We start from the raw sequence: 27,334 nt of genomic DNA, 5'->3' as shown, positions 1-27,334 counted from the left end.
GTCCCTCATTCATCGGTGGTAACGTCAGTTTTAGCATGCCCAGTGTGACTCTCACTTAAAAGGCAGTAGTAAAAGTAGTACTCAGATAAGATAAAATAGACCTCATTCTCCCAAAGGAAATTTGTCTTGGGTAAAAGTGCTTGAACAAGCGGCATACAATCAATACATTTAATGTCCATCAATCAGTACATAATGGTATCAAGTACAATACGATACATGACAGTGAAGTACTTGAAGTACTTTGACACTTTAATAAGAAATAATTATACAGATAATTCACACTAAATATCACAGAAAAAAAAAATAGTTTCAATATTCTTAAAAAAAACTAATGCTTCTTACTAAACAGTGATTGAAATACTGTCATTTTCTGGTTTATGAAAATGGAAAATGATAGTAAATCTACTTGTTTTGTAGAAATCTACTTGTTTTGCTATTGAATTTGCTTTATTTAGTTCTGGCCAAATTACCAGGTAACAGTTATTTTCTGGCCTGTTGCACTGGAAGAAACTGATGTCCATTGCTGCTTTTTTCCGTCATCAAATTTGTATCATTTGGCCTGAGGGGGGTGCTACAACACTTCATAGTAACCTGAACACTGAGTTTCAGTCAGAAAACACAGTACACTAGTTTGTACATGGACATCAAACAGTTACAACGAGCCAAGAGAAAATGATGAACTTTATAGCTGAAATGTTAAATATAAATAAATAAAAAAACTGCTTCAGTTTCAGTGAAAACTTTGTCTCTGTTTGTAATCAAGAAACAGCAGTGAACATGTGTGAACTTTATGAGCAACAGTGTTTGGAAGAAAGTGATTCATCTGTCGTCAGGGACGTCAACGTTTACAAACAGTAAAAACATGATCTGATCAGTCTGATAAAAAATAACACTGTTTACTTTACAGCAGCAACACACTCACACACATTCCTGGAACTTCATGATAAATTAAGTTTTGTGTTTCTGGATAATAATATTATGTGATTATTTCATACTGAGTCGTCGGTTTATTATGATGATGATGCAGATATTAACTTTCGTTTCTTGAGGTTTTGAGTTCAAAACTTTCAAACCTCTCTTTGTTCTGGGGTTTTATTTGAGTCTTTCTCGTCGACATTGAAGTGATACGTTTGCTCTGCTGTGACATCTGACCTTTGTCCTACATGTAAACTTCACCTCCTTCTGAGACCTTCCTGTTGTTCTCACCACATAACAGAACCATCCATCTTAGTACACACCTCCTGTTTTTGTCCATTTCCCTGTGATACATGTGAATATTTATTGTCGGCCCTCTTTTCTCTCACCAGTATCCTGCAGCACATTGGCAGTGTCCTCCCTAAGACAGGAAGACATTTGTCAGACCCGTCTCTCGCTCTCTTTTTTTCTTACTGGCTGTTTATTACTCTCTCTCCCACTTTCTTTTTGTCCCAGCTGCTGTACAAATCCTGGCTTTCCTCACAGCTGTATTAGCCTGCACTGCTCTACACAAGAGCTCCTCGCTCTGGGACACACTGAGAACAAGACAAACACACACACACACACACACACACACACACACTTACAGTATCACCACACAGCATAACAGACGCACCCACACACACAATTCTCTCCTGGAGTTCCTGCAGAACCAGAGGAGGAGAAAAGAGGGTTTGAAGAATTTGGCCTCAATTCCTGCAACCGCCTTCAAACTTCTGGTAAAGTAGAGTTAATGTCTGTCTGTCTGTCTGTCTGTCCTCAGCTCCTCCCCCCTCTCTGTCCGTCTGTCTTTGTTGGGTTGATTTGTAAACAGTTGTTTCAGTTGCCGTCTTCATAGATCCAAGACAATGGAAAAACATCCAAAAAATGTTGTAACCATGACTTACAGGATCTTAACAAAACCTGTGAATGATGATTCCATTTAAATGCACCACAGACCAGAACCAGAGTGGAATCTAAGGAACCAGAACATTTAACTTTTGAAAATAAATGTTCTCGTCTTTTAGCTTCCTGATTTTCAAGCAAAACTCTCCAACTTTCCCCTCATCTCACGAATGACGTTCAAGAAAATCAAAAAATTAGCTAAGAGGAAATTTGGGGAGTGATATAACTAAATCAGGTCAACCAGCTTTATTTAAGTGTTGTCTTTTTTATTCTTAAAGAACCTGTTTCTGTTATTTTTTCTGTAAATATTAAACAACAGAATCATTTCTGCATTATTTTCAAAAACTTGAAACAGATAATAATGAGTTAATTTAAGAGCCTGGCTTTCCCAATATAGTGTGCACAATACAAAGCAAAACTTCACTGAGTCAGTTTAATTTTCTTTTTATGGGTTTGTAATCCAAAGTTATGATGAAATTGTTTGTTTCTACTCAGAGAAAATACCAACAAAAACAAGGGAACGTGAAACACAACCACTTGTAGATTGTATGTCTGTTGAGAGCTAACAGTTGAGAGGAAACAGAAAGTGAGGGACGAGACAGCAAGGGAACAGCAGGAAATAAGGGTCCCAGGACATAACAGTTCAGGGTCAGTGATTTAATCCAAGTACTTCTAAACTTTTGATTTCCAAATTGGCAGAAATATGTTTTATACTTTCCTTTGGTCTTTTCTATATCTCATTTACCCGACTTTTGCTGAGGAACCAGTGAAGTCTAGCGAAGGGGTATCCAACAGATTTACAGTAGCAAAGAGTTCTACATGAGTCTACAACTGAGACCTGAACTGAGCACCTGCGTCTGTGACACATGATGTGACTGAAACTGACCCCAAGACTATGAAGATTATCAAATGGCCAGTAACCACCATCTTAAGGACCTCAATCCATTGAAAAAGAAGAATAGTGAAGAACACTTGAAAAAAACCAACATGTCCAGGCCGTCAAAGGTTATAAAGAAAAAGGTGCACCAGAGGTTTTATCAAAGATAAACAAAAATGTATCATAAAAATTTAGTAAACTGAAACTTAATTATAGAAAAATAAAGTTCACAATGCTGCATCGGAGCAGGATAATACCACAAAGTGATATGATGCCCTGGACATATAGTATACATTGTATAGTTATCTTGTCTTTATACCCAAAATCAAACTGCTTTGAAAATCTTTTGGTTGGCCATGGAGAGCTTACACTATCCCCCTTGGAAATAAAGTAATTTAAAAAAACATAAATAACTGAATCTTGTCTGCTTTGAACAATATAACACTGGAGGTGTGGCTGGTAGAGCTGTCGATGGACAACAATAGTCAGACATTAGAAAACACCAATAGCTACAAATCTGTGTGTAGTTAAACTTCCGTCATATCTTCAGTAAATAGAAGATGTCATGACCTACAAGTTTGTGACTGAAAAGTAGAACAATTGTCAAAGAAGTCTGTGGTGTTCAAAAGTAATTTTAACTATTTCCCAAATCCAGTTAATAAGTGAAATACAGAGGGAAGCAGCCGCACAAAACTTCAGCTTAACAATTTGAGTTTCATTAACGCAAAAACAGTCTCCAGGTTATTTTCTATCCTCTGCTGTTTCTGCTGAAAGTCTCTCCGTCTGAACCTGCTCATCCAGAAACTGGACTGCTGAATATTTTCCACTTCTCTTCCCTCCCTCCTGTTTTCTTTCCTCTGTCTCAGCACACATTGATCCCCATTTCTCTCTCCCTCTCTCTTTGTCCCCTGGTCAGCACTGAGTTCTGGTTTCCTATTGGCTGCTGCTGGGCTGATGTGGGAGGGTCTCAGAGCAAACTGACTGTGTTCAAACCTCCAGTCTGTGGAGCTGCAGGCTTACATTAGGTTCCATCCAAAAGAAAATATGAATGAATAATACGATAAATGTGAAACAAGCTTGGGCCGTTCACACTTGTCATTTCACAACATCTGGATAATAAAATCCAAATTTAAAACACTTTGGTTTAGCCAAATTTTATTTGAGTTTTTGAATTTAGAGTTAGTTTTTGGCACTACATATTGCCCTGAAGAAATTCCCACATTATAACATTTTATAGATGTGAAAATGTCTAATGTAACAGAGGATCTTAAAGTGGAGACACAGGGGCTGCATACATGTTATTTTATAGAAACAAAACAAACACAAATGGTTCATCCTCAAGAGGGAAAACTTGATGAAAAAGGTTTGCGTCACTTTTTTTCAGAAGTTCAGAAGAAACCAAAAATATAAGAGATAATAAATAAATAATAGAATATAACTTGCAGAAAACAAAAACAAACCCATAGATAAGGTGTCTAACATGTGAGCAGAAAGCAGCCCACAACTACATCCAACAGACACAACACAACACAACATGATCATTAAAGTGTAAGTATGTGTCCTATTGATGACAGCAAGTCTAATTCTTACTCTTCTTGAGATCCGCATTTTATCCACCAGCTCCTGAAAAAGATATTTGGCTCTATATAGGAGCAACATATTCCACTATGTTGACTTACAATAGGTTAAAAAATAAATAAAAAAGAAGCTCCTTAAAGCTGAAGAGTCAGGAACCGTTTCAACATTTCAGAGACTCCGATTAAATAACGATACCAAAAACTCCCATCATGCACTGGGACACAAGTACAGAACATGAATTACTGTTATTGAGGCCAATGCAGAGAAACTAGTTAAATCTGCTCCATTCAGAGGGCGATCAGACTGAAGACAAACTATCAGGTGTGTGAAGGTGTGTGTTAGCGTCAGATCTTTGCTTTAATAATGACAGGACTACTGTGTATAGACTATTCATTACACACACTCACACACACAAACAAACAGGGAACCAGCCATTAGGACCACAGCAGAAAACTATATGAGGGCAAGCAGCAGCACTGACATCTCTTTTTGTCTTCGAAACTGCTGCAGGTAAAAACCTTTGTCTTTCTGTGGGTGGAGGAATATGGATATGTATGTAGGGTTATGTAATTTTAGTTTGAATTCTTACATTTCAAATAAATTTAACCAAGAAGAGACGATGGAAAACATTAATAACAAAAGGAAGTTTCAGTTCAGGATTGTATTCCTCTGTTGAGGGTTGACAACTGATAGTTAACAGGAAATGAGGGAAGAGGCATGGGGAGCAGACGACAGGGAATAAAGGTTCCCAGTTGGACTCAAACCCTGGACATATAATTTTTCTTTTCATTTAGGCGGTATTTATGCTCGAGAGATAATTATAATGGTCGGTCGTCAATGCCCTACACCCCAGTGTTTCTGAAGTTTAAATTGTCCTAATGGGGAATATCAATTTATTATCTGTGTTATATTTTCCTTTAGTCTTTGTATATTTAATTTACCTATTCAATTCCTGCTGAGGAACCTTGTCTAGGGCAGGGTCTTTAACCCATTTCTTTTTTAGTATAGTCCAAAATGTGTACAGCAGCTTTTCTTTTAACTGTTTTTAATATTTGAAATTTAGGATTTTTAAATATTGAAACAAAGATTTTCTAGATCATTTAAATGTAGTTGTTGTTTCTCAAAGTAAGGCATCGTAAAAGTATCGCTTTGATTTATAGTTATAGTGAAATCTTAAGTGAGGATATAGAGACACATTTTTCTATGAAACAACCTAAATCTGAAATTAGTTTATGCTGCTCTGCAGGGATGAGGTGGTGGCTGGTGGTGGCCAGTCTGTGGCTGCTGGTGGTCCTGACCATTTCAGAAGCCCAGGCCAGTAACAGACCTGGCAACAGGGACACTGGGACCCACCGAAAGAGAAGGAAGATGAACGGACAAGGTAAGACTCTTAAGGAAACCACTGAAATTTGGTCATTGTACAATTAGTTGAGAAGATTATCAATTAAATGTCTTTGTCCAGTACATATGTACAGAAGTCCAAGAAATGTTTCACCAGGCTTAGCACAAAGACTAAACAGAGAATAAAAGGCTAGCCTAGCTTCATATAAAGTGAAAAAATAAAATAGAAAAATAATACAAAAAACTTCAAAGCAGTCTGATTTACAGGTGTAGAAATAGCGCAAAGGGGACACAGTGGTTTTAGAAACAGTCCGCATTGTTGACCGACAGCTGCTGGACGCAAATACTTAATACATGATCTCAAAAGTCCTGAACACCTAGTGGGGTTCCCAGGTTAAGTTAAGTTACTTATAAGCCAATGGTTGCACTGGAATTTGTCTTTTCACATATCCCATCTCAAGTTACCACACTTTGGAGGGGAGGACCTCAGATGGCGCTTTTCCACCGCATGGTATCAGCTCGACTCGACTCAACTCGCATTTTTGGCTTTTCCACCGCAATTTCATGGTACCTGGTACCACGTAGCGGCTGCTTTTTTGGTATCGCCTCGCTCTAGGTTCCAAGCGAGCTGAGCCGATGCTAAAAGGTGACGTCGGCAGACGGCCGGCCACTGATTGGCCAGAGACTATTGTCTGGCCAATCAGTGGCCAGAGACTACCGGCTTCATTCTGTTGTTTATTCTCCCCAACTATCCGGGACTTTTGAGTGTATTTACGCCGCGTGCAGTCTTCTCTGGCTCTCTTTCATTTGATTTGCATCACAGATCCGAATTTATTTTCCATATATTCGCTAAGCTCACCCAGTGTTGGTTGTTGGGGAAGTTACTTATCATACGAGAGGAGACATGTAGGGCAGCTAGCAGCTAGGCTAATAGTAGCCAGCTGGGACAGACATGATAGCGAGCGATTACATTACAAGCCTCGGACTGAACTGATTACCTCAATAAAATATTCAGGCTGAGACACAGCTTGCATTTGAAAACACGTATCCTGAAACAAGCACTAAACAGTCAACATTATCATGCCCGTGTTTACGTGCATAGGGATGTACGTGACGCATCCCTACAGCTGACTGTGTGGCAGAGTCACACATCGGGACAACAACCATCCCTTTTAATGGCCCATAGCAATATTCTTCTACTTCTTTTAGCAAACAGATACAAGGGGGGTATTTCTTAAACATTTTTCATCCGTGTTTTTGGCGGTTGGTTCAGTTAATAGTGCAACAACTGCTCGCAATTTCTGTTCTGCTACTTTGCTCCGGAGTAGGCTTTCAGCCCCTTACGACGACCCCGCCCACGTTCAGCAGGTACTATTTGCGGTGGAAAACGACCCGTGCTGCTACCAAACCAAGTTGAGTCGAGTCGAGTTGAGTCGAGTCGAGCTACATTTGCGGTGGAAAAGCCATAGTACATAGTACAGCGGCCCTGGAGCAGTTTGGGGTTAGGTGCCTTGCTCAAAGAAGAAGACCTGAGGCTTTTTGAGAATTTTTAATCTGATATGCACTTACTTTTAAAGGCTTTTAAACTACCCTTACCTCAGTGCAAGCGTGCTTGATGTTAGCCTAGTGATTCCTCTTTTCATCATCTTGAGTTTATCTGGACATCATAATTCAAACTAAATTATTTAAAATTGTATTAAAAAACTTCTAATGACTCTGGAACAAACACCAGATCAACCTGTAACATGCAGGCAGAGTCCCACATGGGAGCATCCTGGGCCCCCTGCTCTTTAAATTTTTTAAATGCCACTTAATAAAAACAAGACCTGCCTTGTACGCAACAAGTTGTCTCTTCGTTATTTGTGTCTTTAAACTTTGGAAAAAGCAAGCATCTTACATCGTATCTGGGACAAATCACCCAGAAACATATCTGTAAACTGATAACCAGACTGTCCCTAGAACACACTGTTTATGTCTGTCTTGATGTAGAGAACATGTTTTAAACCATGTGTTGTAGGTCTTGGACGTGCCAGTGCGGGGCACTCTAGACCTCTGAAAATCAGACTCATTCCGGGTCCCAGAAACCCAGTGGAGCCTAGAGAAAACCAAGGAAACACTCTGTTCCTGGATTCCTACAAAAACATACAAGAACAGCACTCCAGCTACAACGTTATCCCAGGTCAGTAAAACTTAACCCAGATTAGGAGGACCAGTAACTCAACCCTAACCTAGGTACAATCATATGAAAAAGTTTGGGAACCCCTCTCAGCCGGCATTATAATTGACTCTGCTTTCACAAAAAAAAAAGATAAAAGTGGTATGTCTTTAATTTACCAGGAACAGCTAAGTACTGGGATGTTTTCCAAACAAAGATTTTTTGAAAAGCAGTATTTGGTTGTATGAAATAAAATAAAATGTGAAAAACTGGCTGTGCAAAAATATGGGTACCCTTGTGGTTTTGTTGATTTTAATGCCTGTAACAGCATGTAAAACTGATGAATTTAAACACAAAGTTGGTTGGATTATGTTGTTAAGCCTTGAACCTCATAGAAATGTCTGTTTAAGCATGAGAAAATGTATTTTAGGTGCCTAAATGCAAGTTGCACTTCTCTTTGACTCTCTGCTGAAGTGAGACAGAATGGGATCATCACAACTGCTCCCAAAAGATCTTAAAAACAAAGATTATTCATTATCATGGTTTAGGGGAAGGCTACAAGAAGCTTTCCCAAAGGTTTCAATTGTCAATTTCTACTGTAAGGAACGTTGTCAGGGAATGGAAGGACACAGGCACAGTTGCAGTTAAACCCAGGTCTAGCAGACCAAGAAAAGTACAAGAGCGGCATATGCGGCGGATTGTGAGAATGGTTGCACACAACCCAAAGATCACCTCCAAAGACCTGCAAGAACATCTGGCTGCAGATTGTGTATCTGTACATGGTTCAACAATTCAGTGCAATTTGCACCAAAACATCTGTATGGCCGGGTGATGAGAAGGAAGCCCTTTCTGCGCCCACGCCACAGATACAGTTGCATGGAGTATGCAAAAGCTCATTTAGACAAGCCAGCTCCATATTGGAAGAACATGCTTTGGACTGATGAGACAAAAATTAAGTTATTTGGTCTTTATAAAAAGCAGATGTTTTGGTGCAAATTGCGCTGAATTGTTGAACGATGTACAGATACACAATCTGCAGCCAGATGTTCTTGCAGGTCTTTGGAGGTGATCTGTGGGTTGTGTGCAACCATTCTCACAATCCTCCACCTATGCCGCTCCTGTTTTTTTCTTGGTATGCCATGCCTGGGTTTAACTGCCACTGTGCCTGTGTCCTTCCATTTCCTGACAACGTTCCCTACAGTCGAAATTGACAATTGAAACCTTTGGGAAAGCTTCTTGTAGCCTTCCCCTAAACCATGACAATAAACAATATTTGCTTTTCAGATCTTTTGGGAGCTGTTTTGATGATCCCATTCTGTCTCACTTCAGCAGAGAGTCAAAGAGAAGTGCAACTTGCATCTAGGCACCTAAAATACATTTTCTCATGATTAAACAGACATTTCTATGAGGTTCAAGGCTTGACAACATAATCCAACCAACTTTGTGTTTAAAGTCATCAGTTTTACATGCTGTTACAGGCATTAAAATCAACAAAACCACAAGGGTACCCACATTTTTGCACAGCTAGACATTTTATTTTATTTCATACAACCAAATACTGCTTTTCAAAAAATCTTTGTTTGGAAAACATCCCAGTACTTAGCTGTTCCTGGTAAATTAAAGACATACCACTTTTATATTTTTTTTGGGAAAGCAGAGTCAATTATAATGCCGGCTGAGAGGGGTTCCCAAACTTTTTCATATGACTGTATGTGAGACCAGTAACTCAGTCTTAACACAGGATAGTTAAACCAGTCACTCAGCCGTGACGCAGACTATCAAAGATGGAAACTCATACTAGGGAGAAAAAGAAATATTATAGAAGCTCCAATCATTTGGGGATATTACAAATGATAGTTTAATACATTAGAATCACCTGATCTGAACTACATTGTTGTTGTGTTTAAACAGATTAATAGAAGCTAATAGAAAAGCTGCAAAAACCATCAACCTGACTTCATGTTAACGATAATTCATAACGATTTCAAAATATTCTGTTAAATAAGTTAACCATGCCCTAGTTCCTTTGTAAATGATGCCTGAACAGCTTGAACCATCAGATGATTTACACATCTGGTAATACTGAAACCTGGAGACGAACAAAGTTTGCTTTGTCATCCATCCGTACCTTTATTCTCAGTTGTTTTTGTGATAATATTAATGGATGAGAAGCCACGTGGCACAAAAATACTGCACACAATCCGATTCTGACATGTCTTACCTTAGAATAATACTACTGTGACGACACATTAATGTTTACAGACTAGTTTATCACAGATCTTCATGGAAAAGAGTAATATTGGTACCACAACTCCAAAAAGATATCCTTTTCAATTTCCAGTATAAGATGACATTACTATATCTTTCCTTTTGTCTGACCAACAATCCAAAACCCAGACATTCAATTAAAAATTATACAAAACAGGGCACCAAGCAGCCAGTCCTTACAGTACAGAATACCCTGAGAGTAGCTTTTGCTTGGTAAATTATATCAACTATACCTCAAACTATTAATTGTACAATTCCTTTACCAAATATAACAACCCACTGTGCAATTATACTTATTATATTATATATAACATACAAACTGATTGATCCAACCTTTTGTTTGGAGGCAAATTTGAAACGGAAAATTTTAACTTAAACCATTTGAAAGTCGCAGAGTAACACCAAGTTTTTTTTAATGTGCAAAAGGAAAGCATGTTCCAGCATTTACTTTCTTGTACAAATCTCTACTAAATTAAAAAATAATCCTTGAAAAAGCCTGTTTAGATTTAGAAAAAACAAAAACATTTATTTTTTAAACTTTCAAGTAGATTTTGACAGTGCTATAGCAGGCACCTTTCTGTGCAGTAAATTGGACTGGTTTTCAGTTCATTTATCTCAGTTTTTTGTATGTTTGTATTAAAACAAATATGGAAATAGGCAGAATGTATGTTTGCATTTAAAACTGTTTAGTGGTAATTACATAAAGGTTTTCCAGGCAATAAATCTAAATACCATTAAATACAATTTGTAACTGAATATAAACAGGATAGAGAGTCAGAACAGCTCAGCTGTCTGGTATTAAAGCTCACTCATTTAATGACGAATCATCACATTCCTACATAAACAGAAGGGAAAATCATCTGTGGGAAAGAGCTCGTCAAAAAAACAAGCCCTGTAAAATCCCACGCAGAGATGAGGACAGACTCCAAAGAAGAAACCTCAAAGCCACGTGGAAGCCCTTTAGCTTCAAGCAATAAAGTCAGCATTAAGTAATGAGAAGGGAAGGTGGTGTTGGTGGCTGTCTCACGTTGGAAACTCCAGGGAGATTTCTTTCCATGTAGATTTAAACCATTTGGTTCTGTTTTGGCTGTTCTTTGGGTATGAGAACATGGCTGTTTCAGACCAAACTGACTGTTATGTAACAACAACTAAACAGATCAGCCTAAAGTTTATGGAAAAAGAAAGTTACAGATGTCGGTCCAACACGGCATGCAGTCATCTAAATTTTACAGCGTACTTCAGTAGGAAATTTCATTCTTAATCTTGAGAACAGTAGTTTGACAAAATAATCTGTTCTTGCGGTCAGACTACAAGCCTTTTTCCAGAGCTTTCAACCTTATCCTCCATACCTATTCTGCAACTCTGCAACAGTGTGTCTTTGCAGGGGTAAATAATAATACACTACCTACCAGACATTTATATCTTAACTTGGTTCAAAAACATTGTTTAGACGCTTCATTTAAGATTATCTAATGCACACAATAATTTGAAAAAAACAATCTTAGAACTTTGCAGGCTTATAAAACAAAAAATATTTACAATTATATAAAAAAGATAAAAGCAAAAAATCCTCACATTCAAGAAGCTATTCGAATAATGATTGATGTTTTTGCTTGACAAATTATTAACTGATTAACAAACTGTTGCCAATTCATTGTTTGTCAATTAATGAACAAAGTTTTTTTTCCAGTGCTGGTAAAAACATGTTAATATGCACCTAGCACAGAGGAATCGTTGTATGATCGTGCCACAGCAGAGTCTGATGGTCGATGTATCTTTTAATAAAACCCCACAATTTACCAGACAATAAGGACATTCTATGATAGCAATACAATATTATACACAGAAAGGTAAAGCTCTTAAGTATGTGTGCTCAAGCAAAGATGACAGGGTGAGTCTCACTGCTCACAGTAAAAAAGGACAGAGATAAGAGAGACAGTATTTAAGAGAAATAACCTGAGCCTCTTAACTACCTGTGTTTCAATGGACGTAACAGAGAGCATACCATTAGGAAGGATAGATGACAGACAGGACAGATGTACAATAGACACAAAAAGCCTCTTCCTGCTGTATCATAGTGGTTTATGGTCTTTTCTACTGACTCACTGCCAGCTATGTCCAGTCCCAGGTCTGATGTTGAAAGATGTGTTAATGCAGAGGGAGGAGTGGAAATGCAACAAATCACTGCTTTGTCTAGTTCTGATAGTAAAGTACAGGCTTTACAGTTGACTATACGCCCACAGCAATTACTGCACCAGGTCCTGCTGATGCTGCTGCTGAAGAGGATCACAAGTGTCAATATGATGGTTAAACTTTGCCTGGTTCTAGACATCTGAAACACTGCCCACATGTCCAATGTGTTTAGTGATTCAAATCAGGTCTGCTGTTGTGCTCAATGACAGCAGTTTCCTCAGTGGGGAAACCATCTAATTAAATCAAACCTTGTAGGCGGAAATAAGAATAGGGGCATGAACAGGTTATTGTAAATGTTCAGCTAAATGTGCAGATTAAACACAACTCCAACCACTGATTGCCAATTTTTATATGAGAACATTGAAGCAGTAGGATTGACATTTAGAAGCATTTTATTGTTTTTTCCTTGCACTTCGCTTTAACAGTCTATTAGAGTTGAGCTGTTATTATGAAGACACAAGATTAAGGCTAATTTTGAGCTTAAAGATTCTGAAATAGATAATTTATCTTGCAATGTTATAAAAGTCATACTATAAAAACTGCCAAAATATTAAAAAAATGTGAACTACTATGAACTACTGAACTAACTGTAATGTGTTTTGTTTCAGGTAAGCAGGGCCAGTGTGTTTACCAGGGTTTGACCATGTTCGACCAGGCCGTCTGGTCTCCAAAGCCCTGTGTGACTTGTCTTTGTACCGGAGGGCGAGTGGTTTGTGACGAGATCACTTGTCCGATAATAGACTGCCATTTCCCCTTCACCCCCACTGGGGAGTGCTGCCCTGTCTGCATGGAGCCAGGTAGAAACACAACATGTGGCGATGCTGTGGTGCAACATCTAGAGGCAATAGAGATGAACAATGTTTCAAACTATCATGACCAATATTTTAATTATTTAATTTAACACTTAACATTATAGAAACTTAAGTTTAAGAGGGAAATTAATTTTTTGTAGAACATAAATAAAAACAGTTCTGAAAACACTTGACTCATGTGGGACATGGAAACAATGCTACCTTCAGCTTTCCTACATGACAGGCACAATGTGCTGTTAGACAGCCTTTACGTTTCAGCTAATTACATTTAGTCTTAGTTATTACCCAAACCATTTTGCAATTCACTTCATATGTATATTCATTATACAATTATTATATAACAAGATCATTAAAAGGTGTGTTCACATTGAGTTTTATCCACAAATTAAGAATTTAAACTGGTTTGAACTCCACATCTCAGCATTTCTCCACATCTCAGCCAACTCTGCATTTCTCTCCCCAGTTTATTTTTGTTTGTTTATTTATAACTGATGAAAACGATAACAACAAATTTGATAACAGGAGCAGAACACAACACAACAGAATTCAACAATGACCCTTTGAATTTGTAGACACTTAACCCTGAAGATAGTCAGTCAGTAATCCAACCAATATTGTATCTCATTAAATCATATTTTGACTTTCTTTTTAATTCAGCTGACAGACCAGTTAATTCATTTGGCTGATGTTTAAATGGTAAACGTGTATCCTGGAATAACTGGAATGAAATTGATTCAATCTCTGAACCCTCAGCATGTTGCTTCCTGTTAACATCATCGCTTTAAAAAATGTGTTAAGCACATTTTGGGTCACATTACCACACATGTTGTAAATGTTTTCAAGTGTCTGTCTTGGGAGATAAACCATGTTGTTTTAAACATGTCAAGGAATTGGTTTCACCTTTCTGTCAATTCAAAATGATGAATGGATGCACATCTGAATCTACATCAAATACAAAAATGTATTTGGCAGATGAATGCAGATAAATAGTTCGAGATTTGTAAAGAAACTGCTATAATTGAATTGACAGTAATTTACTCATTGCTCACAGTCATACACTGCACATTATGTGCATATATGAAAATGAAGCAGAAAAAAACCTCTCTAAGTAATTTCACGCTATGTAGATGAAGACAGCTTTAACCTGTTACAAATAGAACATGTACTTATCTGTATAAGTACACTGTGTATACATTATCTGCTGTATGCATGAAAAAAACATTAAAAGCTGTTTTATACTCACTTTAAGAAAAGTATTGGGCCATCAAGTCACATTGAGTGTTTCTTAAAATAAAATTAAAATAAAGTGTTGGGAGGCATTTCCATGAAAATGTTTAATCTCACACTTTTCACATTATCTTCTTTGTCATCAGCATTAACATTAATCTGACTCCAGACCTCTAAATTGGGCTCTCCGCTTACATCTCAGAACTTTTTAGTTATTCACATGCAATATGTCTGGTGTACTCTTCAATGCCTGTTTAACTGTTTGGAAAAACAACAAGCTCCTAAGAAATTTGTAAAACAGAAGTTCAGGAAACCAATGTTAATGGTAAACAACTGTCCTATGACCTATGATCTTAAGGCTACAAGAGACTGCCAGACATGTATTTTTCATGGTTACATGACTATAAAACAGCATTACATGTTAGACAAGTGAGATAAAGTTGGTATTAATTTTACCAAATAAGTATTAAATTGAGATTCAGCACAAGATGGCTCGAACATCAGAGAACACAGAAAGACCAACTTTATCTGACTGTGTTCATACAAGTACAGTTCAATGTGAACTGGTCCCGAATGGTTCTACAGCAGCAGTCTACTCTGTAGCAACAACAAGCTAGCCTTGTACCCGTCTGTCTGCACAAATGTGGGTGTATCTCTGTCTGTTCACAATACTAACACAGAGTCGTCTCTGTCTCTCTATCTTCTTTCTGTTTTCCAACTTCCTTCTCCACTATCTATCATTATCTTCAAATTTTTTCTTTATTTTTTAAAAAATCTTCTCTTCTCTACTATAATTTTTCTTCCCCATTCTCATTTCTTTCTGTACTGTCACTTTTGTTATTTGTCTGAACTACATCCTGCTCCCTACCCCCTTCTGCCACCCTGATTGGCTGCCCCAACCCACCCTACAACCACCCTAGAACCTGACCTCAGCCTTGAACTTTCTGGTGACTCCCCAGTTCCTAATGACCCTGGCACATCAGTGACTCCACTGACCCAGGAGGAGATCCAGCGAATTATCTGGCGGGAGGAAGAGGAGCACCGGCAGGAGGAAGAACGCCTGAGGAAGAAGGATGAGGCGAGGAAAAAGAAGAGAAAGCAGAGGAAGGAGCAGGAGGAGATACAAAGGAAACTAGTGGAGGAGAGAAGGAGGGAGGAGGAGGAGGCCCTGAGGCTGCAGTTGGATAAAGAGGAGGAGGAGTGGAGGAGACGAAAGGAGGCAGCGGAGAAAGAAGCAAGGGAGAGAGAAAGGAAGCTAGAGGAGGAAAGGCGGATGCAGGAGGAGATACTGAGGGAAGAACTACTGGCTCTGGTGGAGGAGGTAGAAAAGCAACAGGAGAAGGAAGACGAGGAAGAGGCGGTGTGGTTAAGGGGAGATGTGTTTCAGATGACCCCAAAAGAAACTGAAGAACCCGAGGAACCAGACCTCCTTCCTGCTCCGATCCCAAGACCTCCTGGTGCAACGGAGGATGAGCTGAAGGAAATGGAGGCAGAGGTGGAGGAGGAAGAAGAGGAGAGGGAGGTGGTGGTAGTGAACGTAGGAAGCCTCCCACCAGGCTGCGAAATCTCTGATGTCACTGTGACATGTGATAACGCTAAACTCATCTACTTCCCTCCTCTGGCCATACCTGAGCTCAAATCTCTCAGTCTGGAGGGTAAGTCAACACCTAGTCAAGGCGAGGAGTAGTGCCAGTAGTAATGCAACAGAGCCCCAGGCACCACAACCATGAGGAAGTATGTTGACCTCTTTAACACACATACAAGTGTGCAGATTAGCATTTCTCTGACTCTGAATTGAGTTTCTGAACCAATCTGTTTCAACTAGCGAGATCTGTAACTGAATGAAAAGAAAAATAAACAAAAACAAACTAAACCTCAAAGATAAGATGACACAGTGCAGCCTACTTTATTTTGTACAACTTATTGTTCATTATCTACTTGCTTAAATACTTCAGGTACTAATTTAAATAAATGTATGCTGGGTTTACACTAGAGGACTTTTAAAAGACTTTGAATAGACTGAAGACTGAAACCCTCTTACATCTAAAGACAATCAACTCACACCTGAAGACAACTAGTCATTAGTTTTCAGTCACAGAGTGAGATTTTGAAAAGACAGGCGGTCTCATATTGCAAGACTACAACTAGATTCCTTTTGAGATTAATATTATTTCCGCAAAAAAAATTGAAAAAAAGTTAATTCAATATTCCGAGCGGGGGACTTCCTTTAGTTATTTGACCATCTTTATTTAGTGATCTCGTCCCCCAATAACTTTAACTCCTAACCCTGTATTTGACGGTAAAGTGTTAAGGTTGCGCGTGACAGCCTGGTTCTCCAGCCGAGGCTTCTACGTGAAAGTGTCCGGAAAAAGTGCCTCACAGCTGGACACAGGTCGCGACTAATGCCGCTCCTCCTGCGTCGTGTTTGGTGCTGGGGAGAGTGTGACAGTGTTCACGTCAATTCGCTTGAGCCAACCCCTTAAGACTAACGCGCCCCACACACATCCTACCTCTACTGCGCGTCTACCTCGCGTCTGCGTCTGACTTTTTGTCACAGACTGTGAAATCAACGTAGAGCGAGCACACATCCAACCTCAGACGCACTGCTGAGGCGCGTCGGAGGCACGTCTGCAGCGACGCTCCCCTTCACCTCAGGAGGCTCGCCTATTTTTTTCTGAGAGCAGCGCGTCTCTCTCGCGTCTCTGTGCTTTAACTGATAGAGAAATACTCTGCTGACAGTCATACCAGCAGCATTCACTCTAGTTACACGTTTACCCGGTGTGTTTATTTCAAAATAAAACATCCCTCAGTCGTATACGCAAATAATCCCTTTATTTCACGATTTAATTGTGCAATCAAAATCCGAGGGATTTAAAACCTAATTTTCAATTAGTTCTGGCATTTCATTTTTGGATAAATGACACATATAGAGATCCAATATAGTGAAGAAATAAAAAAGATCATGATGAGCGCAACAGTTTTCCGTTGCTCTATCTGTGTCTACGGCCTTCTTCTTCCCCGACCACACCCCCCTCTCTCTCTCCCGTATAAATCAGTAAAGTGATTTTTGAAATACTCTGCTGAGAGTCATATTGACTTCATACTGGCAGCTTTCGCTGTAGTTTCACCATTTCCTGGTGTGTCCCCTTCAAAATAAAACTTCCAACAAGCAGCAGCAGCTGCTGAGACGTTGCATGTGTGTCCGAGAAAAGTCAGAGAGAGGCAGCAGTAAGGTAACGCGACGCGCTCCAGAGGTAGACGCAGGATGTGTGTGGGGCGCGTAACGATAATATCAAACCTGTTTGATAATGTCGGAACGTCAAGACGGGGAGAAGACTGGCTGAAATCGGGTCGGAAGACCACCATACACCAAACGACTGAGATTACGGGCACGCGCCACAACTCCAGCAAGATTCCCGTGATTTTAGTCCGACATTGAAAGATTGTCTGCGACTGTCAAATCGCGTGAAAAGTCATGAAGTGTAAGCCCAGCGTTAGTTGTATAAAGATTAAGCTTGGCATCTTTGTCTTGTTATCAACAAAAACCCATGAAAATATGAAATGCAACAATTTGGAAATTGTCAGTTCGGGTACTTGCTTACTTAATCTAGCCAATCTGTTTCTCCCATTCATTCCAACTGAAGACTGAATAGTAGTATCAGTTTTAAAAAGGGTCAGTGATTTCTAAAACAACTGCTAATGGGAAAGGTACACGTCACCCAGCAACAGTATGTAGGGCCCATTTGTTAGACCTGCAGTTTATCAAAGTTCGGGAATATATTCAACTGGATCCTGGATATATTGGAACAATAACCCCAAACATTGCATTTAGGAACAAAGAAACAAAGACTAAGATAAAAAGTGACCAATTTGAAAACACATACCAGGCATACAGAAACACACTGCAATTAAATAAAGACTATTTTCCTGCTCTCGGTTATAACTAACTGAAACTCTTCAAACCAATAGGCAACAACATCAGCAGCATCCCAGAAGGAGCCTTTAATGGCATCCCCAACCTGGAATGGATTAACCTGAAGAAAAACAAACTCACCTCTGCTGGCATTGATGCTAGGGCCTTCAAAGTAAGATATACTGTTACACTTAACCACTGCAGCCCTCCAGAAAAAAAACCCAATTATTTTCCAACAATCTGTCACTCAATTTCTCTAAAGGCTCCATAACATTATGTCAATGACTTTAATGACAATGACCTAACCCTAACCCGTGTGTGTGTGTCAGGGTCTGAAGATGCTAAGGCGTCTGTACTTTGACGGGAACCTATTAGAAGCTGTGCCCTCTGACCTTCCCCCCACCCTTCAGGAGCTGAAGATCAATGAGAACAGACTGAGAGGATTAGAAGAAAGCAGCTTCCAAGGTACTGCCACTAAAGTCTCAAGCTACCAATTACCTGTCTTTGCAAACACCAACATAATACAGAGTTGTGTGTCTTTCTCCCGGAAAGCCTCAGACACAAGCATGCAAACACATTTACCAGACACAACTTGGTTGTTTCTTTTTTTCATTTGTCCAGCTCACTGAGATAATGTTAATTAGTTAGAGTTGACTAAAGTCTGGAGTCTCTATTCTCATGTCATCCAGCATGGTCAACTTTTAGTGACTAAAATCTTCACCTCTATAGAGGTGATTGTAATCATGAGCCCCTTTTACACAGCCAGTTCTTAAGATAAAGCAATAAAGCTGTTTTATTTCTACAGAGAGAAACTTGTGGCAGTGCTACTTTGGCTTCTGCTTGGATTGTACACCACGGTTTTACCACAAGTGCAATCAGTTTAAACCTTCCCAGCACATTTCCTGTTGCACTACACTCGTTGGAGATGGAAACCTACACTACACATTGGCTATGCCCCCCACCCTGTGAGCTACAGACCTCAAACCACTGATCATTTGTAGTGTCTTAATTGTTATTAAGCTCTATTCTGTCTTGAGCAAAGCATTCTGATAACCTTCAATTTTTCACAGTAATGTTATAAATGTATGCTATACATAATGCAATGAGAAATCAGACAAGCCATTTTTCTTTTACGGTCTCATAGATTTCAGTGCTGATCTGATTTAGGAGACACATTTCCAGTTGAGGGACAGTGACATTTATCTATTTTTCATCTTTAAGATCTGAGCACCCTGGTGATTCTGGAGTTGGAGGGAAATCTGCTGAGTGAGGGGAATGTAGCTCCTGTGGCCTTCGCTCCCCTCATCCAGCTCTCCTATCTCCGAATGGGCAGAAACCACTTCCGCACCATACCACAGGGCCTCCCCATTTCATTGCTGGTATGAAGTAATATCTGTTTACATAACTACTGTACCTCTCCAGTTCTGATCTCTCTCATTCACAACACTGGTTTTCTTTAAAAAGTCTAAGACACATTGCTCTCTTGGTTCAGAAACCTTGGTCAGCTGCTGCTTTGGTATGATGCTGCTACAAAACAAACTCTGTCATAACTAGTAAGCTTGGCTCAATCCTCAATGATTCAATATGTTGAAAGGATTCACTGCAATCCAACCCCCAAAAATCCTCAGAAATATCTGCAGGCTTTGTACTGAAGACTGTGAAACAAAAATGTGTATTACTGCTATGATTCTGTCATGTTCATTGTGGGATGATACAAATATATCAGGTCTGTAGACACATGTGACTGACATTGTGGACAGCTAATGAAAGTAATGCCAAAGGAATATGGAGGCACTAAGTGGGTAAGTAAGTAACTGTGGGTAAATTTACTTTTTGGGTGACGATTGGCAGAAATAGGTACAACACTTAAGGAAACACTCAATGCATAAACCCATCAACTACACATAGTTTTAAATAATTTCTATAAAAGGCTTTCTGATCAGATGGCAGCAGTCAGTCATTCAGGAACTAAGGTTGGTGAGGTATCAGTATTTTATTTGGCACTGATGTTTAAGACTCCTCCACAGAGTAAACTCTGCTTCTAAGTTCTACCTGTGGGAAACCAGTCCACTCAACTTGTAATTATGGCCTCTGGTTAACCACAAACACATTTGATTTTGATTTCACATTTGTTCTTCAATAGTTAGATTTAGAATTCTAGGATTTCTCAGACACTGTCACTTTTGTATAACCAATATTTTGATCATGATTTAAGGATGATGTACAGTGACAAAACAGAAAGACAGAATTTTTAAGTATGTGTCTTGTTTAATTACCAGCCTGCCAGTTCATCTGATTAAGTTGCCAGCTTTACCTAAGAATGTAGCATGTAGTTTGGGGTAGATTATGTGTTTATAACCTGAAACAGTCCAAACAAACCACAGACAGACCTCTCTGCCAAGATCTCTGAGCCAAAAGCACTCAGCTAACACAACGGTTTAATGACAAACTTTTAACGCCCCTCATGTTGCTTTCATTATAAATTGTACAAACGTATGCCATTACAGGAACCTTCCATAACTCTGAAACTAAATTCCAGTAAATGTCTACAAGTTTCCACTGATAAACATTTTCCTTTCCGACTTTGATGATGTCAAAATTTGGTTTCTTTTTTCTTTGTCTGTCGCTCAGGAGCTGTACTTGGAGAACAACCTGATTGAGGAAATATCAGAGGGAATTTTTAATGAGACCCAGAATCTGAATGTGGTTTCTCTGAGACACAACAGGCTGGAAGAGACCAGGATCGCCCCGATGGCCTGGATCAACCATAGGTCTGACAAAAAGAGAAAACCTGCCACTATCAAACATTGATCGTTCAGGGTTAAAGAAATGTACTTGCCATTCCAAACATTGCTGTTTACCTTGGCACCTATACTGATGTATAACTTAGTGTTTAAAAGAGTAAAGAAACATTTGTTTTGGTAGAAGTGGATGGCATCATGTCAATTTTCACCAATACAATCATTCACTTATCATTTCCATCTCATGACAAATAATTTCTCCCCTCATCCTTTTTGCTTCTGTGCAGAAATCTGGAGTCCATCGACCTTTCACATAATCACCTTTACCTGGTTCCATCCTACCTACCCAGATCTCTGGTCCACCTGGTGCTTGTCGGAAACAATATAGAGAGGATACCCGGTAGGTGGAAAATTTAAATGGAACACGTAGTAGCAGATTAAAGGGGTTGACACCTGTAAAACGTTTTCAACTTCAAGCTTGCATCATAATTGGATGAAAATGTAAAATAAAATCCAGAACAATATAAGATCCAGAATGATTGCCTATGATTTACTCCCTATAACTGACTAAGACCTAATAATCTGTAATGAAAATAAAGGTTAAATTACACTGCACAATAAAAAGTTCATGGTGTCACGTAGTTTCCTTCCAACACCTCCAAAGGTTACGTCTTCGCCCACATGGACCCTGGTATAGAGTACCTCTACCTCTCCTACAACAAACTGGATGGGGAGGGAATTGAACCAGAGTCGTTCTTTGGCTCGTACAATTCCATGGTGGAACTGTGCCTGGATCACAACCAGCTGATCGCTGTGCCATCTGGTATCAATGAAATGACCAACTTACACTTCCTCAGGCTCAACAATAACAACATCAGGTATGAAGACAGCATCCACAAATATATGTCTATTAGGGTTGAAGGTTTTCCTCTGGTTTTAAGATTTTTTATTTCTGGGAATATCAGTCTTTTAAACTGAGTCTTGTAAAGCATTGCATGGCAAACATGGAAGCATTGTTTTGTAAAAGAAACATTATCATTTTAACACCTTACCATATTGCCAACATTCTAAAACAGCCTTAAACTAAATACTGCTATTAAGTTCAACATAAGTGGAACAGTACAAACCAAAAGAATGACCTACAGGCCATTGAAAAGGATAACATCCTAAAAGATTGAGTCAGTAGATTAATACTAAATTAAAAGACAGATTCAAAAAGGAAAATCTTAAATGTATTTAAAAAAAATACTAACGCCATTCACTTCTTATGGAAAACATTAGAAACATCTCAATTCAAGTAGCAAAAAAAAATATATTAATGATCTAGTTGGGAATAAACACTGAAAAATAATTACAGTATATATATATATGAAGGTGAATAAACAAGTAAAACTGCGTGCCTATGGAGTTCCATTGGGCACAAAACTGCAGAAACATCCTGTTGTGCACTGGGTCACCGCACTTCCCACAAGAGGACTTGTGTCTATCATATACTCACAGCTGGGACAACAAACAAAGATAGAACTGCCTTTAATCAACGCCTGGATAAAAGACCTGGCTAGCAGGAAAACTGTGTTGGAGAATATATTTCATGCATCCAAGAAGAATCCCAATCATCAGTAGCCTAGAAATCCAGACTTGCCGTTGGCAAATTTAAATTTGCTCTGCATGCTGGTCTGGGCATGAACCAGTGAGCTCATTAAAAATGTCGGAAAATTCAGAGCTATCAATCAAATCGTACTATCTGATATGGGCAGGCTTAACCGGATGACGACAGTGCTGTGCATGTGCCATCGAGGTTGTGATAGTAAGCAACAAAGATAGATGCGGATACGTTGTTTGAAACGGCTTTGGCCTCGACACTTAACGATTTGAAAGACTCAAATCTTACTTTAGCAAGAAAAATGTATTTGCCGACTGACCACAGCAAAAGTTTAATTTACCAGTTAGCCCTGCTGTTCGCTGAACTATCAGGGCTTAATAGGTCACCTTGATCATTGCTCTGATTGGTCTTTTTATTGTCTTATTTTAATTGCATTTTCCAGGCTTTTTATTGACAGTGCAGAGAGAGTTTACTTAATACTTAGAAAATACAGCTTTGTTCATATTTCTAGTCTAAGTCTAAACCCAGATTAAAGGCCTTTGCACACCGGATGCGTTTTTTTCGTGCGATTAATTCGCTCGTTAATAATAATTATCGATAGAGTCAACACAAGCTTCCAAATTGGTGACGAAATTTCGCTGCGCCACATTGCGGCTTTAATTTTTTCGGACAGAGGCCAGTTTTCTAATACGTCGCTTCCGATAGTCAGACGCATCAAATTCGCTTTCAGAATTATTTGCTTTTTCGTGCTATTTATTCCGGTGTGCAAAAGCCTTAAGGGAAGTAGGGGAAGGGGGAAAACAGGGTGGAGGGATTGAGGAAAAAGGGGGGAAATATTTATTATATGTGTTGCGAAAGTGTTCTGTGAATTTTCAAAAGAAAACAAGTTCAATGGCTTTACAAATCGGTTGTTGGATGGATAAGCTAATAAATAAGTAATAAAAGCATGTATCAGCATTTTGGTGATGCACCAACATTTTTATTTATATCCAAAATTTTAAAACGCTAGATACTGTATTTTTGCTTTCTGTGAAGAATGACAGGCAGTAACAGGGTTGTAATGTGAAATAAAGATACGCAGTTGTGCATCATTGGAGCATGTACAGTGCTGTGTGAAAGTTTGTGAACCAAAAAAAAAGCCAACCCAAACATTACATCTAGTGATTTGCAGACCTCTCTTGCAGCATCTGGGACAGGTTCCACAATAAGAATAAGAATAAGTCAACATGGCTTTCATGGGAGGGTTGCTGAAGAAGCCTCTGCTCTCAAAAAAGAACAAAACTGCTTGTAACAACTTTGCCAGAGAGCACCTGGAGATACCTGAAGTATTTTCTGTGGACAGATTTGTCCAAAATTGAACTGTTTGGTCACAACCAAAACCGCCATGTTTGGGCAAAAACGCAACTCTGCCTACCACCAAGAGAACCTTCTCCCAAGTGAAGAATGGTGGTGGCAAATGGTCTGCAAATCTCCAGATGTAATGTTTGGGTTGGCTTTTACCTGAAAAATCCCTTTTCTTGTGGCGCTTGAGGATATTGTTTAAGGAAGTCCACTTCTAGGCAGATGTTAAGTCACTCATAAAGCTCTCCATTTCATGATTGCCTCACGGTGGACAGATGGAGCTCAAACTTTTTTTTATATGAATTTATAGCTGTCCCCAGACAAATGGGACAAAACTCTATTCCTGAGATCCTCTGAGATTGTTTCCCCTTTGAGCATGTCTGACCTGTATGGGTTCAGTTTGGTGGGCCTAAACTGACCTGGTTTTATCTTTGTTTTATCTAGTGCCGCCCAATTTCTTCCCTAAAGATCTCTCATTACATTGGTCTATTTCATCACTCAATTTGGCCCACCTGATTGTGTTTATCTTGCTCGATTTAAGCAATGCAGCTCAGGGTTCACAAACGTTTGCACATACAACATTTGTCAAATAATTTTTTGTATCTGTTTTAACGGTTGATTTCTGGAAAAGAACAATTTTGACATCTGTTATTTCATATAAAAAATACTGGTATTGATAAAAATGAATTAATAATGGTTAAAATAAATAAAATTCGGAAAGGCTCAAGGGGTTCACAAACTTTCACACAGCACTGTATATAGAAAATAGAAAAGGGCCCAGATTGATTACTCGACGAAGTCTACAATCAAAGTGTCTGTGATTAAAAAATTATAATGTTCTAGACTGACGATTAATAATAAATTAATAGTTTATTAAAAAAAGTTATCAGCAGAGTAGTTAATAGTATACATTTACCTAGTTCTAGTTGAAGAAATAGCTAATTGTTTTATTAACTGCAAACTGATACTGTGTCTTCCAGGAGTATCCCTGATGAAGGCATTTGTGACCCAAACCATGATGGGGATTCCACTTTGGTGGCCCTGAGGCTGGAAAACAACTACCTAGACCCCCAGAAGATCTCTCCGACAGCCTTCTCCTGTGTACGTTCCGCCTCCAGCGTGGTCTTAAAACCACAGAACACAAAGTGACTTGAGTTCACCCAAAACAAAAAAACTAAAAGACACTTCCAGAAAAATGGGCAAATATTTTGGTTTTTAATGTGTCACGAGAAGTAAAAAATTAAGATTTTTTCCCCCTCACTAGCTTCCTCTGATGCCATTACTGAAATGACCCAAAATAATTACAAATATCTCCCACATGTCCCACAAGCAGGTTGAACATGGAAAAAAACTGTCAAAACACAGTTTCTGCTGATGTAATTTACCTTATGGGAACGCACTGTCTGGTCATATCCTTGGACTGAAGCCGTACGAGCTGAATAACAGTAAGACTATCTTCCTTTCTGGCCCAAATCCACTCTTTGGGTCTGGTAAATTGTTTTGCACTGTTGCCTGGCCAACAATGAACTGAAGGTAATAGAACACCTTTATACTTCAATAATCAAACATATCTGTCTGCTTTAGTAAAATGATGAACTCTTTTAAATGGGAAGAATTTCTAAACCACACACTAATAAAGCACTGGAAATAATTCTGTGCAGCAAGACCACAAGCCCAACACATTATTTTTAACAAACTCGTCACCTTCAGGTTCCACTTCTCACTCCGCTTCACCCAGTGGCTTCTTTCATAAAAACTTTGATATGGAAAATTACACATCATGTATGAAACATCCTTTGGGCTCTTATAGTTAAAGACTCAGAGCAAGGTAAGTCTGCATTCACACCAAAGCAGGCGGTGGGGCGAAAACGCATGTTTTATCATTCATCTGAATGAGCCCTGTCTGTTTTGTCTCTTCGAAAAAAACAGTTGGGTGCGACGAGAAAGTAGAAGCCAGTTTATTTTTTGGAGAAATGCAGCCCAACGTCACACTGCAGCAGCCAATCACAGCATGGGAGCATCTATCAGCAACCGACTGGACGACACCTAGAGGTGTAACAACACTGTGACGATTTGTGCACTGCCTGATTTGTTGATGGAGTTAAATTGAATGCTGCTGGAGAGCTAAGCCCTCTGTTAGATAAAGAGCAGATGTAATGACATGTATGCCCATTTCCTCAATATTTCTAGTTCTTTATCAGCACTTAAGTGGACAGAAATCGGACAGTAAATTTCTCTGGTCAACTCATGAATCTTATGAAACCAGGTCATATTGTGCTTTTAATATATTTCCCACAGTTTCACTTTACGTTGTGATATAGAGTGATGATGGGCCCCGTTCATACACATATAACATCCAGGTAACCTTTATTTGCTCTTGTCTCATTGCTGAATAAGAGACTTTTCCGTGCAGTTTGCTTGTTTAAATGGTTTCATTCACTAAGTGGTCGTGGTCAGCAGAGGGTTTGCTATTATTTTATGGAGTTGAGTAGCTATGTGGTCTGAGAAAACAGAATTAAATGCCTTTGACCTAAATGTCTTCAACACCTCTCCTCAAGCAGAACAGAGTCGAGATTTGAAAGGAACCACTGGCTTCAGATCATTTTCTTTTAATAATGTCGTCAATGCTCCTACAAAGAGAAGCATTATTCAACCATAACATAGGTCTATGCGTATTCCTTAACTATCAAACTGTGTAATTTTAGTGTAATGTATCAATAAGAGAACATCAGCACTGACAGCAAATAAAAAAAGGCTTCTGCCGCGAGGTAGAGTAAATTCTTTATGTATAAGCGGGGAATAAATGCTCTACAAGCACTTACAGATTGTACTGTTGCATTAAATAGCATTCACTAGAATGTACATCTGCCCTTTACTTTGCTCTTGGCTGGCCAACATGCATACATGATATTATATACAAAATATATTTTTTATTGTTTTGTTTTACACAATGTCATGATTACAACTTCAAATAAACATCATTATGTTCCCATTACTGCTTAATATTGTCTCATCTACATTTACTACTTAATATAAATAACAACGCTTTAACTAAGTCATGTTTTTGCGTATCTTCACTACTAAGACAAAAGCAAAAATAAGACAATAACAGCACTGGTCATGTTCATTATCTGTTAAAAGTATGATACCATACACAGTTTTAATATGAAGCAATAAGACGTCCTTGTAGCTGTGAAGTTTGCTAAGTTCTGAGTCACACAAAGTTCACAATCCTTATCTTAGGGTGTATTCACACATGCCGTGTTTAGTTCGGTTGAAACAAACTCAGATGCACTTCTGCCTTCGGTGCACATCTTTCAGGCAGGTGTGAATACAGCAATCGCACTCGGGGGCGGACCAAACAAACGCTCCGAGACCCAGCTGAAGAGGTAGTCTCGGTGCGTTTCCAAACGCACTCTGCTGCA

General features: G+C 39.0%; 2 protein-coding genes across 5 annotated transcripts in view; one reads left to right on the top strand and one right to left on the bottom strand.

The window, feature by feature from the left end:
• The window catches only part of cenpp (centromere protein P), a gene marked incomplete at its 3' end in the record, with an annotated part of 101,417 nt that overhangs the window by 1,952 nt on the left and 72,131 nt on the right, over positions 1 to 27,334 (bottom strand). The window lies entirely within an intron of this gene.
• Positions 1,475 to 26,901, top strand: ecm2 (extracellular matrix protein 2, female organ and adipocyte specific). Of its 4 annotated transcripts, none has more exons than XM_080026297.1 (12): positions 1,475 to 1,694; positions 5,562 to 5,696; positions 7,674 to 7,835; positions 12,881 to 13,069; positions 15,271 to 15,966; positions 18,281 to 18,396; positions 18,554 to 18,689; positions 19,446 to 19,603; positions 20,856 to 20,995; positions 21,253 to 21,365; positions 21,630 to 21,843; positions 24,890 to 26,901. In XM_080026297.1, exons 2-12 carry the CDS (start codon positions 5,564 to 5,566, stop codon positions 25,056 to 25,058), a joined length of 2,226 nt encoding a protein of 741 aa, XP_079882423.1. In that variant the 5' UTR covers positions 1,475 to 1,694; positions 5,562 to 5,563; the 3' UTR covers positions 25,059 to 26,901. The 4 variants fall into 4 exon arrangements, with proteins under 4 accessions (XP_079882423.1, XP_079882422.1, XP_079882425.1 ...); XM_080026296.1 differs by having other exon boundaries at positions 15,232 to 15,966; XM_080026299.1 differs by lacking the exon at positions 12,881 to 13,069.

Source organism: Ammodytes marinus (assembly GCF_949987685.1).
Source record: "Ammodytes marinus genome assembly, chromosome: 4".
NCBI classification, from domain to species: Eukaryota; Metazoa; Chordata; class Actinopteri; order Uranoscopiformes; family Ammodytidae; genus Ammodytes; species Ammodytes marinus.
This window is presented reverse-complemented; position numbering and strand designations above follow the sequence as displayed.

Excerpts from the sequence above, each read along its gene's own strand:
- ecm2 (XM_080026296.1), top strand. The coding sequence starts at position 5,564 with ATGAGGTGGTGGCTGGTGGTGGCCAGTCTGTGGCTGCTGGTGGTCCTG. Across the intron at positions 13,070-15,231 it reads CCCTGTCTGCATGGAGCCAG|AACCTGACCTCAGCCTTGAA; the intron begins GTAGAAACACAA and ends CAACCACCCTAG. Across the intron at positions 20,996-21,252 it reads ATGGCCTGGATCAACCATAG|AAATCTGGAGTCCATCGACC; the intron begins GTCTGACAAAAA and ends GCTTCTGTGCAG.